The sequence below is a fragment of the Dermochelys coriacea genome, chromosome 7 (assembly GCF_009764565.3).
Source record: "Dermochelys coriacea isolate rDerCor1 chromosome 7, rDerCor1.pri.v4, whole genome shotgun sequence".
NCBI classification, from domain to species: domain Eukaryota; kingdom Metazoa; phylum Chordata; order Testudines; family Dermochelyidae; genus Dermochelys; species Dermochelys coriacea.
Window position 1 is genome coordinate 53,776,671 of NC_050074.1, and position 13,185 is coordinate 53,789,855.

A 13,185-nucleotide genomic window follows, 5' to 3' on the forward strand; every position below is an offset into this window, starting at 1 on the left:
GCACTGGTAAGAGAGGGAAGAATGCGCCTCAGGAAACAAACAGCTACTAGAGGGAAGTGGCATCCAGATATTTCAACTGTGAACTTTAGGAGAAGGGACTCAATGGCAACACCATTTGTCGGGGAGGGCTGGGGGGCGGTGAGAAATACATCCAATGGCATAGGTGAATTGTAGGATTCCAACCAACAGCATAAAGGCAAGACTGGCAGGCAATTAAACAGAACCAAAGAGAAGGCCTCTGGGCCTTCTGGTACCACTGAACAGTTGTCAGTTTACCTGGTACTGGTTGCCATGCAGGTCTCTGCTGTACAGAAGTCCACAGCTGTTTCAACTTTTGCCATCAGCAGTGCAGGCACCAAGAAATCAAAGAAAGGTCAATGGGAATTAAAAAAAAAAGTCTGAGGTGACACCATGAAGATCAGAAATAATGTAGATCAGGGGACCCTCCCATCACATAACTAGAAGGAATCTTTGAATGGAGAAGAAATAGGATCATGAACACTCATTTTTCTCTTCTTCCCTTTCCCTTTCCAGGTCCCTCAGACTCTTCACCCTCTCTCAGGCCTTATTTTTATTTCTTTACAATTCTCCCATTTTAAGTGGGTTATCCTCTGTTGCAAAATCATGTCTTCTGGAGAAAGCATCTCCTCCATCGGACTTACAGAAAGCATTAGTTCATTAAGAGAAACCTTTAGGAGTAGTGGAGTTAAGTAGGACCTCAGGTGTGAGAGGTCAGGCTTGACAAAGCCCTGGCTGGGATGATTTAGTTGGGGATTGGTCCTGCTTTGAGCAGGGGGTTGGACTAGATGACCTCCTGAGGTCCCTTCCAACCCTGATATTCTATGATTCTATGAGTTTCTGGAAATCTTTGGAAAGCAGTACGGATCTACATCCTCACCAATTCTCAAACAGTTCTTAGCATTTACTATTTCCTTACCTCTTTGACATGGGCATCATCAAAGTACATCCACTTGCGGATCTTCGTTTGGAAGAAGAAAGTGGAGTAATGTTTTCCGTAGTAACAAATCATTCCCACCAAATACAGCTCTGACTGTTTTGCTCTGTCATCAGTTACTCTGAAAAAGAGCTTCAAGGGGTGAGGAAAAGGAGAGAAGAAAAATTATATAATAAAATTCTGTGCATTAAAATACTGTGTTTCATTTGAAGAGCTAAAAATGCTTTACAGAGCTGCGTTAAGTGTTATATGCCATTTTTTCAGATGGAGAAACTAAGGCACAGAATGGTTAAGTGATTGGTCCACGGTCATACAAATCATTGGAAGAGGTGGAAACAAATCCAGGTTTCCTGACAGCCCACAACTGCCTTATAAAGAAGGCATTTATATCAATGATGTAATCCCCTGTTAGACTTTAGTGTATTTCTGCTCTGAAAATTAATAAAAATGGCACTCTCTTTCTCAAGAAGAAGCCTACTCCCTGTATGTTTTCTGTTACATCTTGTGGCTTTACTGAGTGACTTTTAAAAAGCTACTCTTTACCTCTCTCTCTGCACTGCACAGCCAACACCGTTCTGGTATGGAAGAAGGAGCTGAAGTCTGTTCTAGCTCCAGCAGGGACAAACTGAAGTCAGTGGCCTTGCAGAGGTGTAACTGAGGGCAGTAGTAGGCGGAGCGGTGGAGGTGTTGGCTTTCAGATCCCAAGCTGATTTGTGTTGACTTTTAAAATTGACCAGATTTCATTTAGAAATCACTGACACACAAAAAAGCTCTTTTGGAGTCACTTTTCAATTCTGTTCTCAAGTTCTGCATCTGCAACTTAGTGCAGATTCATACCAAATAGTTTAATTAGTTTCTCAGTGTTAAAGTGAGTCACTAGTGATAATTCCTATTATGTGGCACACCAACAGTTTAGACCCCAAATTTAAGTTATTTTAAAAGTGCTAAAGTCTCAGAGGAACTGACTTCCAGAGTCTAATTACAATATAATATAACCATATTCAGTCACTGAGAAAGTAAAGATACTACACGAGCCAGTATCTCCCAGTCTCTTCTGTTATCTCTAAAGTAAGATAGCTGTGACCAAATCCTTGGATGGGGTTACTTAGGAACAAGTTTTTTAAAAAAACAACAACACACTTTGACTCCTTTACAAACACAGACAGGAATAACTATTGTTCAAATGGAAAAAACCCACAAATATTGGTAGGGAAATAGAAAGCTATTTTCAAAAGCAATTGGCCCAAATGAAAATCAGAAAATCCCCCTGAAAACGGGAAAAATTTGGATTCAGATCTAAAATTGGCACTTTGGGGCCACTTCCAATTTTCAAGCACCTAAAGTGACATTAAGAATATAAAATTATTAGAATTAACATTTTAAAATATATAATTGATTAATAGCTAAGAATATACAATTAAACATTTTGTACAAGTATGCTTGTCCGTGTTCTTTTAAATCTGTTTCCAACAGTTGCAACTACTCACTAGGGCCAGGGAAGTAAAACGATTAGGTAAAGGAGATACCACCTATCAGAGTAGTGGGACCATTTCCTTCCTCTTCTCTATTCCACTCAGTACTGTAGCAGATCTTGTTCAAAGAGCAGAGCACTCACAAAGGGGAGTTACCTAAACTATGGGAGTAAGGAAGAGCAAGGAGACAAATAGTTGATCCGATGCCAACAGTTTTTCACAGGCTTGGTGGAGCATTCACAGAGGATCCTTGGGTTGAGCCAAGCTCCTCTCAATGCAGGATTGGGATGGTCAGAGGCAAAGATGGCTGCATGCCATGTTTATGCTCCCATGATCCCAAAATCAGAGGTGAACCTGCATCCTGAATGCATACAAGTGAACAGCACAGACATATCTTGGGAAAAGGGGATTTTGAGAGATTGTCAAATGTGCAGTAGACTCACATCTCCAAGTTTGAGGCAGGTGCCCAGGCTGTGAATGACATCCTCAGCTAGATCAGAATGGTCTGAATCCCACACCAGCCCAATGGTGATGATCTGGGGAGAGTTCATGAGCACACGACGTATACGGATCTTTTCCCCACAGTTACTCTGAAACAAAACAAAAATCCGCACAGACGTTTTTTATAACTATAAAACTGAATGGAACAAACAACTTTGCAGTTTACTGTATTACCACTGCAGGGTCTTGCCTCTTGCTTCAATATAGAGGGTGGCTGGAGTGCAGCAGATTCTACATGCTCAACATATGAAGATGGGGGACAGAAGAGCAAACTCTATGTGAGGACTGATGCCAAATTCTTCCTGACATTCACGTGTGAATACAGTCAATTCTTCCTCAGATGAAGGATAATGCTAAGAAAATATAATTGCCCCAAGGGAGGCATGTAAAATAGGGAGAATGAGTGAAACTGGATGGTGCTCAAGACACCAGTGGAAATTGGAAGGATGGCTCACTTTTTTTCCACACATTATTGGTATCATTCTCTATTTTCTTTTAATCTGCATCTGTGGTTAAAAAGTATGTTTCGCACTGTTGAATCGTGACAAAGATTTTAGCAGAAATACCATCTACCTGACTGCACTCCATGCTCTCAGTTTATACAAATCCAGATCAAACTGGATTAACTAAGGTTAGACACATCAGAAAATATTCAGCAAGTACTTGGAATCATCCATAATGCCAGATCAAAAAGATTAATTTCTTTTCTTGTCACTTGATGCAGAGAAAGCCTTTTATGGAATAGAAGGGAACTTTTTGTTTCAAGTCCTGTCCCATATTGACATTGACCCTCAGTTGCTTAAATGGATAACTGCTCTTAACCTGAGCCCAAAAGGAGCTGGGAGAGTTAATGTGGTTAAATTTACCGTGTTTGAATAGAGGGACTAGGCAGGGATCTCTATTGTTATTTTTATTTTTTGCACAGATCATGAAACCTTTTGCACAGGAGATACAGGAACAATGAACCTACTTATCACAGGAACAAAACTTGCAAGAACACATCAGAAAATATCTTTATATGCAGATATAAAATTTTTGTATAAACAAAATTACAGCATTTCCCTAAAATTAGTTTCTATATAAATGTATGACTTGGGAAAGCATCTGGATTTAAAGTAAATTATGCCAAATCTGAAAAGCTAGCTACAAATTTGCCAGATTCTAAAAAGACAAACCTCTATAAAGCATTTGGATATGAATGGGCAACAAATTCTATAAATACCTGGGAATTCAAAACTCAAACACCCCAGAAGAGCTCTACAGTTTAAATGTTGAACTACTACTTTAGCATGTGAAAAAAGATCTGGGATGCTGACAGATGTATGCAATTTCTTGGTTAGGAAGAGCTGCCACAGTCAAAATTAATATTTTGCCAAAGATATCTTTCTGGTTTCAAAATCTTTCTATTATCATCCATAACACCCTGGCAGGAAAACAGAGGATGTTATCAGAATGTACACCGAGTAAATAAAGAGCAAGTGTGAGTGCAGATACTTTGTATGGTCCTATTAAACAGGATGGACTAGATCAGCGGTTCTCAAAATTTTTTTTTTTCTGAGGACCACTTGAAAATTGCTGAGGGTCTCAGCGGACCACTTAATGATCTTTCCAAAAGTTGTTTGTACCATTAGCGAACTATTGTAAAGCGTTTTGGATAAAAGTGCAATATAAAAAAAACCTTAATTAACTTTTTTTGTTCTACAAATAAAAGTATACAACTCATATTTTCATATCAGTAGTTTTACCTTTCTAATGTGATGGATGTGCCTGTTCTCCCCCATTGCGGCAGCCTCCAAACTGGGGCTGGGAAGGAGGGGGGGGGTCTCTCCCCCTCTCCAACATCGCAGCAGTCCCCGAGCTGGAGCTGGGAAGGAGGGCCATTTCTCTCTGGCAGCTGCAGCCCTAGAGCTGGGGAAAGTCACCTCTTTCTCTGGACGCCGCAGCCCCGCATGTCCCAAATTCCCCTATCTCACCCCACTACCCTCTCCCACCTACACCCTATTTCTGCCAAGGCCACCAGATCACCTTACATTTGCGTCTTCTCCACGGTCCAGGCACCTAATTAGTGGAGCCACATCTGCGCCCTTCATTTGTTTATGTGCGGCCGCACAGGCGTACACCTTAGAGGGAACTATCCACAGACCACCTGTATGGAGCTCACGGACCACTGGTGGTCCACGGACCACAGTTTCAGAACCTCTGGACTAGATGTTCCAAATATTCAAGGCAGCAGTGGACCTGGGGACACTCCAACCTAAACAATACTGGTGCGACCTAAGAACTCTTAGTGCCAACTTAGTGGGGCTCCAGAAATCTTCTGGTTCTGGTATGTATATTCTGGTTCACCAAAGACCATAATGTGCCAGTGATACACTGATCATCAATATCACTAAATGTATATACCTGTACCATGCAAGGAGTATACATCTGTACCAGAAAATTATGTTCTTAAGCATGCAAGTTAAAAGCAAGTCACAAAGTATCTTGATAGGCTCCAAGATAACCTCATTCATTGGCAGCACTAGTCTAGCTGAGGCCTCAGATGTTATAATGTCCACCAGCTAGAGGGATTTTTCCCGGACCTCCTTTGGGTGGATATCAAGTGCCATAGTCAGCTTCCTCAACAGCTGCTGCTGAGTCTTAAAATCATCCAGAGATGGAGAAATAGGCTCCGACACAACTGTGTCATCAGCAGATGAGGAAGAGGATGCTAACGGTATTGGGCTGATCCAGCTTCTGGTTCTCTTGTAGCTGCTTGCAAGAGGGATCCTGCTCAGTGTCAGGCTCAGTACAAATGCTACAATGCTTGTGGCAATGATGCTTCCAATGCTCAGAAGATGGAGCCAGCTGACATGGCTGCAGAAATGTTATTGACTGGGGAGGGACCCCACAGGTTCCAGAAGGGCCACTGGTATGGCACTGGACCCCAGCTATGCTTAGACCAAGGCTCCCTCCTGAAACTGGGACAGAAACCAGGGTCCCTGCTGGAACTGGGATAGAAACCAGGGCAGACAGGTGGCATATCCCTCCTGAAGGGACCAGCTATATTGGGACACTTAGGAACCTACTTCAAAGCCTGATGATGATGAAGCTTCTTCTTGAGACCAAGGCAGTGCCATACCAGTCGATATCAGAGAAGGCAGCTCAGACTCTAATGGAACCAGGGATATCTTCTGTGGCTTTCCTCTAGACAGAGCTGGCCTCACTGGTGCCCTGATGGCTGCATCCAGTGAAGCTGGTGGGTGTGGAGATGAAGGCACAGGAGGCAGTACCCTGAGCACTGGTGCTGGGCAAGCCTCTTGAACAACTGGTGACATCAGCACCAAGAGGTTCCAAGAGCTCTCTTACAGCTTCAAAGGCCTCAGGAGTAGACAGTACTAGGAAGATAGTATGCAGTACCAAGACATGAGGAGATGCCAGTGAAGGAGCTTTGGGAGTCAGTCTTTACAGGCCCACTGGGCTCTGAAGACAACAAACTCCCATTTAGAGATGTGCAAGGGGGAGTGCTTCCTCTTTGAACGCCCTCTCGACTCCTTAGCAGAGTTCATCTTCTTTGATTCCCTCAACGACTCCAGTACTGAGTCCAATTTCTGATACCTCTTCTTCGGTACAAGACATGCAGATCTGCCTCTCAATTCCAGAAGAGCTGGAGGTGTGTTGACAGACTCTGAGGTGTTCAGCACCCAGATCAATGAAGAGGGCTCAGATGGAGGCCACAGCACCAAGTCCATGAGCAAATATTTCAATCTGGCTGCCTTAGCTTTTTTCAAACAGGGCTTAAAGCCTTACAAATACCATATTTATTGCTCACATGAGCCTCCTCCAAGCACTTAAGGCAGCTAGGGTGATAGCCACTATTTGGCATAGCTTTGCTGCAAGAGTGGCAGAGCTTGCAACCCGGAAAGCACAGCTTGCCTCTGGTATTGAGGCTGGTACCAAACTGGGTGCTGGAATCCACCAAAACAACAAAAACAAAAGAAACTCTTTAATATTTGCCAACTAACTATACTGACTATACATGGTATTATATAGAGTTACTGAGAAAGACTTCAGCTAGCAAGGATAGGGAGATCTAACAGCCATTACAGGTGGTAGGAAGGAACAAAGGAGAGTATGGGGCAGCTCACACCTTTATGCCTGCATGATGTATGCAAGACCGCAGAGGGTACTGAAGCAGCCCTGATGGGTACTGCTAAGGGTAAAAGCTTTCCAATTGTATAGTGGAGCGCACAGACACCTGCAGTAGAATGGACATATGAAATCACTCAACAAGAAAATGTATTTAAGATACTGTTTCAATAATTCCTCACACCAGACTTTTTAAAATAGAGAGAGAAACTGACTAGGGACAAATATTGGAGAAATTGTGAAAGAGGAGATTTTATGCACATATTGTGGCTATGTCCAGTCATTAGGGAGTGCTGGGATGCAATCTGTAACCAAATATCACAAAGTGTTGGATATTTATTACCAAATGGCCCTTTGGTAATCCTCCTTGGGCTTCCTAGTAGCAATGGGCATACAAAAGGAAATAGTGAATTAATCTCTCATCTGCTAGTAGCTGCTCAGCTACTGATAGCTTCTCTATATAAAAAGAAAAATAGTCCAACCATAGAGGAACGGTTAAAAAAAATATGGGAGGTTGTTACGGAAAAAATAATGCATCAACTACGTACCCAGCAAAACAGAGGACAAATAGATACTTAGATATTTGGTTACCTTTTATTCAGTACTCAGACAAGTATATTCACCTGCAAAAAAAATAGCACACTTGTCTAATTTTTTTAAATATTAACATTTGATAGAGATACCTGGTGTGTTGAGTATGTGTAATCAGTGATTTCACTCAATCTAATAAAGTCCATTCTGTAATATGGTAACACCCTGTTAAACAGAGATTTGATAACTATTTTCCTGTCTAAATGTTCTCTTTAAACATAAGCTCACTGTTGTAATCATTACCATTTTGTTTCTGATACTTATGTGGCAAGGATTTGTAAACCTGTTAATACTTCCTAAATAAATAAATAATAAATAAATAATTTTGTGTGCACGTACACGTACACATAAAAGCACACACACACACACACACACACACACACACAAAAGGGCTGTGATCAGGAGCATTTTCAACATCCTGGAAAAAAGTTTCCCATCCAAAATAAGAGATAACTGCAATTCCAACAAGTGATACAAAATTAAAAAGCTTTCTATTTAGCCTTGCCAGAGTCACTGTATCACCTTCACCACCCTCAATGTCAGGTCACTTTAGGCTGCTTTGCACAGATTCTCAGGACAAAAAACTCTTTTCATAAAAGGCTTCTCATCGCCAAGAGGCCTGTTTCACCACTGAATCTAATCACTCCCGACACTTTACCCAGGGAATGAAAGATCTTACAGGACCTCTTCCTCTCAACAGCAATTTACAAAGGTGGTTTGATTTATAAGATTAATTCATCAGGATTCTCTTTGCAAGCTTCACTACAGCTTCTTTCAGTCCAAACAACCCAAGAGAGCAGAGCTTGAGATTTCCATGTCATCTTTTTGGGGGTTAGTAATAAATCAGCCAAAAGCAAGGGGAGGGGGAGCCTTTTTCCAAATACTGGGATATTTACATCTTAGGGAGAGAGAAGGACACATATATTCTATTTTCCAAATGTCATTCAGGTGGCTGAAGTTAACTACAGGAATTTGTGTGGTCTCCCTCGGGGCAAGTGAATTATCTTACCTGCAAAAAGAAAAGGAGTACTTGTGGCACCTTAGAGACTAACAAATTTATTAGAGCATAAGCTTTCGTGAGCTACAGCTCACTTCATCGGATGCATTTGGTGGAAAAAACAGAGGAGAGATTTATATACACACACACAGAGAACATGAAACAATGGGTTTATCATACACACTGTAAGGAGAGTGATCACTTAAGATAAGCCATCACCCACAGCAGGGGGGGAAAGGAGGAAAACCTTCCATGGTGACAAGCAGGTAGGCTAATTCCAGCAGTTAACAAGAATATCAGAGGAACAGTGGGGGGTGGGGTGGGGGGGGAAATACCATGGGGAAATAGTTTTACTTTGTGTAATGACTCATCCATTCCCAGTCTCTATTCAAGCCTAAGTTAATTGTATCCAGTTTGCAAATTAATTCCAATTCAGCAGTCTCTCGTTGGAGTCTGTTTTTGAAGCTTTTTTGTTGAAGGATAGCCACTCTTAGGTCTGTGATCGAGTGACCAGAGAGATTGAAGTGTTCTCTGACTGGTTTTTGAATGTTATAATTCTTGACGTCTGATTTGTGTCCATTCATTCTTTTACGTAGAGACCGTCCAGTTTGGCCAATGTACATGGCAGAGGGGCATTGCTGGCACATGATGGCATATATCACATTGGTAGATGCACAGGTGAACGAGCCTCTGATAGTGTGGCTGATGTGATTAGGCCCTATGATGGTATCCCCTGAATAGATATGTGGACAGAGTTGGCAACGGGCTTTGTTGCAAGGATAGGTTCCTGGGTTAGTGGTTCTGTTGTGTGGTGTGTGGTTGCTGGTGAGTATTTGCTTCAGATTGGGGGGCTGTCTGTAAGCAAGGACTGGTCTATCTCCCAAGATCTGAGAGAGCGATGGCTCGTCCTTCAGGATAGGTTGTAGATCCTTGATGATGCGTTGGAGAGGTTTTAGTTGGGGGCTGAAGGTGATGGCTAGTGGCGTTCTGTTGTTTTCTTTGTTGGGCCTGTCCTGTAGTAGGTGACTTCTGGGTACTCTTCTGGCTCTGTCAATCTGTTTCTTCACTTCAGCAGGTGGGAACCCCCCACTGTTCCTCTGATATTCTTGTTAACTGCTGGAATTAGCCTACCTGCTTGTCACCATGGAAGGTTTTCCTCCTTTCCCCCCCCGCTGTGGGTGATGGCTTATCTTAAGTGATCACTCTCCTTACAGTGTGTATGATAAACCCATTGTTTCATGTTCTCTGTGTGTGTGTATATAAATCTCTCCTCTGTTTTTTCCACCAAATGCATCCGATGAAGTGAGCTGTAGCTCACGAAAGCTTATGCTCTAATAAATTTGTTAGTCTCTAAGGTGCCACAAGTACTCCTTTTCTTTTTGCGAATACAGACTAACACGGCTGCTACTCTGAAACCTATCTTACCTGCAGTTCTCTTCCTCTCTTCTCCCATTGGTTTGAAGTGCTACTGAACTATACTGAAGGAGCACAGCTAACTTTCTGATAGAGAGGAAGGAATGCCAAGTCCTGATACAGTGATTCATCTCTTGCTTTACAGGAGGTGCTACTTTTAACTAAGCCACCTCAGGATGGTTCCTCAGAATGTTAAATAAACAAGCCAAAAAGTAAGATGAGGATAACAGAGAAAGGGGAAGCGATTAGCAAATGATTTAGTCAAACCAAAGAATTCACACCAGATAAATCAAAGGGTTTTTGTCTTCCACAAAGGCTATATTCTTACTACATTATGACTTTCCATATTTTGATTGAACTGATAAAAGCTTGCCAATTTTTTAAACGTAAAAAATATATATTCATCTACTTTCATTCTCAAAGAGCCGAAGCATTTTTACTCAAACGTTCCAAAAAGGAGACATTCATCTTTGGCAGAAACTAAGCATAGAAAATTTCAGTCAGAAAGGTGAAAGTTTCAGAAAGTTATAAGCAACTGAAAAGCAGAGGGTTAGAATGGAAATGCTGACACAGCCTTGGTTAGTGCAGTTGTTACAGTTCCTGCTACAAATCAATGGCAGTTTCTTCTCCTTCTCCTCACAAAGGTTCACCACTAAACTCCACTGAGGATCTGACAAGATTCGTATCCCAAGACTACACAAAACTATATTTTTAACAGCAGCAATAATTTACAACAGTGGCTTATAGTCACCAAAATGCATCAAGAAGTTTGCCCATCCTTCCCCTAGCTACTAATTCAGGTCCTGACCGTGTATGTACTTCAAGTTAAGCACATGTAAAAGTCTTTGCAGGATCATGGCCTTAGACTGTAAGCTCTTATGGGTAAGGAATCTCACTCCATTTGTGCTGCAAAACACCATTTACATTTATAGAACTAAATAAACAGACATCCTCAAATTTCATTCACTGCCATATGTTGAACTTAAAAGAATCCAACTGTATTTTTGTATGGCTTGTGGTAGCACAGCACATGAAGACTAGCTGGACATATGCAAAGAACTGCTTTTACAAGGTTAAATACCAGTTTTTCTCAAAACTCCCAATTTATGCTTTTACTCCTTCTCCACTCCAAAGGCCCTTTAATGACATGCCCCAAGAGAAAAGCACAGTTCCATTTCTTATACTGAAATATGTGAGCCCAGTTGAAATCATCATCTGTCATTAGGTTGCCTCCCCCATTCAGTAAGGGTCCCACACTTTCCCTGACCATCTTCTTGGTGCTAACATATCTGTAGAAACCCTTCTTGTTACCTTTCACATAGGTTGCTAGCTGCAACTCCAGTTGTGCCTTGGCCTTCCTGATTACACCCCTGCATGCTCTAGCAATATTTGTATACTCCTCCCTAGTCATCTGTCCAAATTTCCACTTCTTGTAAGCTTCCTTTTTTAATGTAAGCTCACTGAAGATTTCACTGTTAAGCCAAGCTGGTCGCCTGCCATATTTGCTATTCTTTCTGCACATCAGGATGGTTTGTTCCTGCACCCTCAATAAAGCTTCTTTAAAATACAGCCAGCTTTCCTGGACTCCTGTTCCCCCCATATTAGCCTCCCAGGGGATCCTGCCCATCAGTTCCCTAATGGAGTCAAAGTCTGCTTTTCTAAAGTCCAGGGTCTGTATTTTGCTACTCTCCTTTCTTCCTTTTGTGAGCATCCTGCACTCATCTCATGGTCACTGCTGCCCAGGTTGCCACCCATTTCTATTTCCCCTACCAATTCTTCTCTGCTTGTAAGCAGCAGGTCAAGAGGAGAAAGACCCCTGGTTGGTTCCTCCAGTAGTTGCACCAGGAAGTTGTCCCCAACACTCTCCAAAAACTTCCTGGATTGTCTGTGCACTGCTGTATTGCTCTCCCAGCAAATGTCAGGTGGCTATATGCTAAGAATGCTCCAACATAAAATAGCCCTCCAGTAATGTCATTTCAGTTTCTTTGGATGAGATTTTCTAACTCCTACTCCTCACATCTGCTCTCTTCCCTTACCTCGATCCATAACTTATGTCCCAGCAATTCCAGCTGTCAAAGAGTGGGCACAGATAACAGCTTTTCTTTTCCCATACCCGAAGGGTCATAAAAAATACTGGAAATCTTACCCACAAAGAAAATTGGTCCATCCATCTCTGACACCTCTAGCATTGTGATGAGCTAAATCTTTAAAACCCGTTGTAGTCAGAGGCACATAACAGCAGACACTACTAGCCCTCTTCTGTCTTTTGCTTCCGTTAAAAAGTCAAGCTAAGCATACTAACCGGACAGTTTCGCAGGTCTCCCATGGTGCTGGCGTTCTGTAGTAACTCTCCAAACATATCTGGAGTGGGTTTCTCTCGTCTCTCCAGCATGCAAATAGCTTGATTGCTTCAGTTCAAGGACAGCATGGAGGAGAAAAGTTTATTAAAAAGTTGAATAAATACACATTTTCATTTAGCATTTATGCCATAATTAGAAAGCTGTAGAAGTAAAAACTATAATATTTTAAATTGCTTATTTTTACAATTAATTTTTATTTATTTTGAAAATATTTTAATATGTAAAACAGATACGTTTCAGTGGTGCATTCATGCATTTTCTGTGACTATGTTGCAGAAAGAAAATGGAAGTTTAAAGAGAGATGATAGTCAACTCAAGTTTGGCTTCAAATTTGAGATTTTAAGAGAAAACTTAATAGAAATGTTCCAAGGAATATTTAACTTCCAATTAAAAAACATTTTTACAGCAAATAAGTGCTTCCCTACAGAATTTGCAACCCAACCACAGCAGTACTATGCCGTTGCACAAGACCTTCTAAAGGTGAAATCTTACAGATGAAATTATAAGCAACAGTGAAGCATATATTCAATTGCACTGTTCAAGCTGAAAGATTGCAAAAAGGAAACAAACAGCATTAGTGGAAAAAAATAAATTATATTTTAAATATTAGAGGGGTAGCCGTGTTAGTCTGGATCTGTAAAAGCGACAAAGAGTCCTGTGGCACCTTACAGACTAACAGACGTATTGGAGCATAAGCTTTCGTGGGTAAATACCCACTTCATCGGATGCATATATTTTGAAGTTAACAGTTTTAGTATAAGCAACGTA

At 41.5% G+C, this 13,185-nt stretch overlaps 1 protein-coding gene across 24 annotated transcripts in view; it reads right to left on the reverse strand.

Annotated features, from left to right (window-relative positions):
* Positions 1-13,185, reverse strand: part of USP54 (ubiquitin specific peptidase 54) — a 250,097-nt gene that overhangs the window by 70,913 nt on the left and 165,999 nt on the right. For 21 of the 24 annotated variants that reach the window (XM_043517996.1, XM_043518001.1, XM_043517998.1 and 18 more), the window contains 3 exons: positions 12,360-12,465; positions 2,871-3,017; positions 938-1,087 (listed from right to left, as the gene is read on the reverse strand). In XM_043517996.1, coding sequence (XP_043373931.1) covers positions 938-1,087; positions 2,871-3,017; positions 12,360-12,465 — 403 coding nt within the window. Of the gene's footprint in view, positions 1-276; positions 332-937; positions 1,088-2,583; positions 2,701-2,870; positions 3,018-12,359; positions 12,466-13,185 lie in introns of those variants that run through there. The other 3 variants (XM_043518000.1, XM_043518004.1, XM_043518005.1) reach the window with 3 other exon arrangements.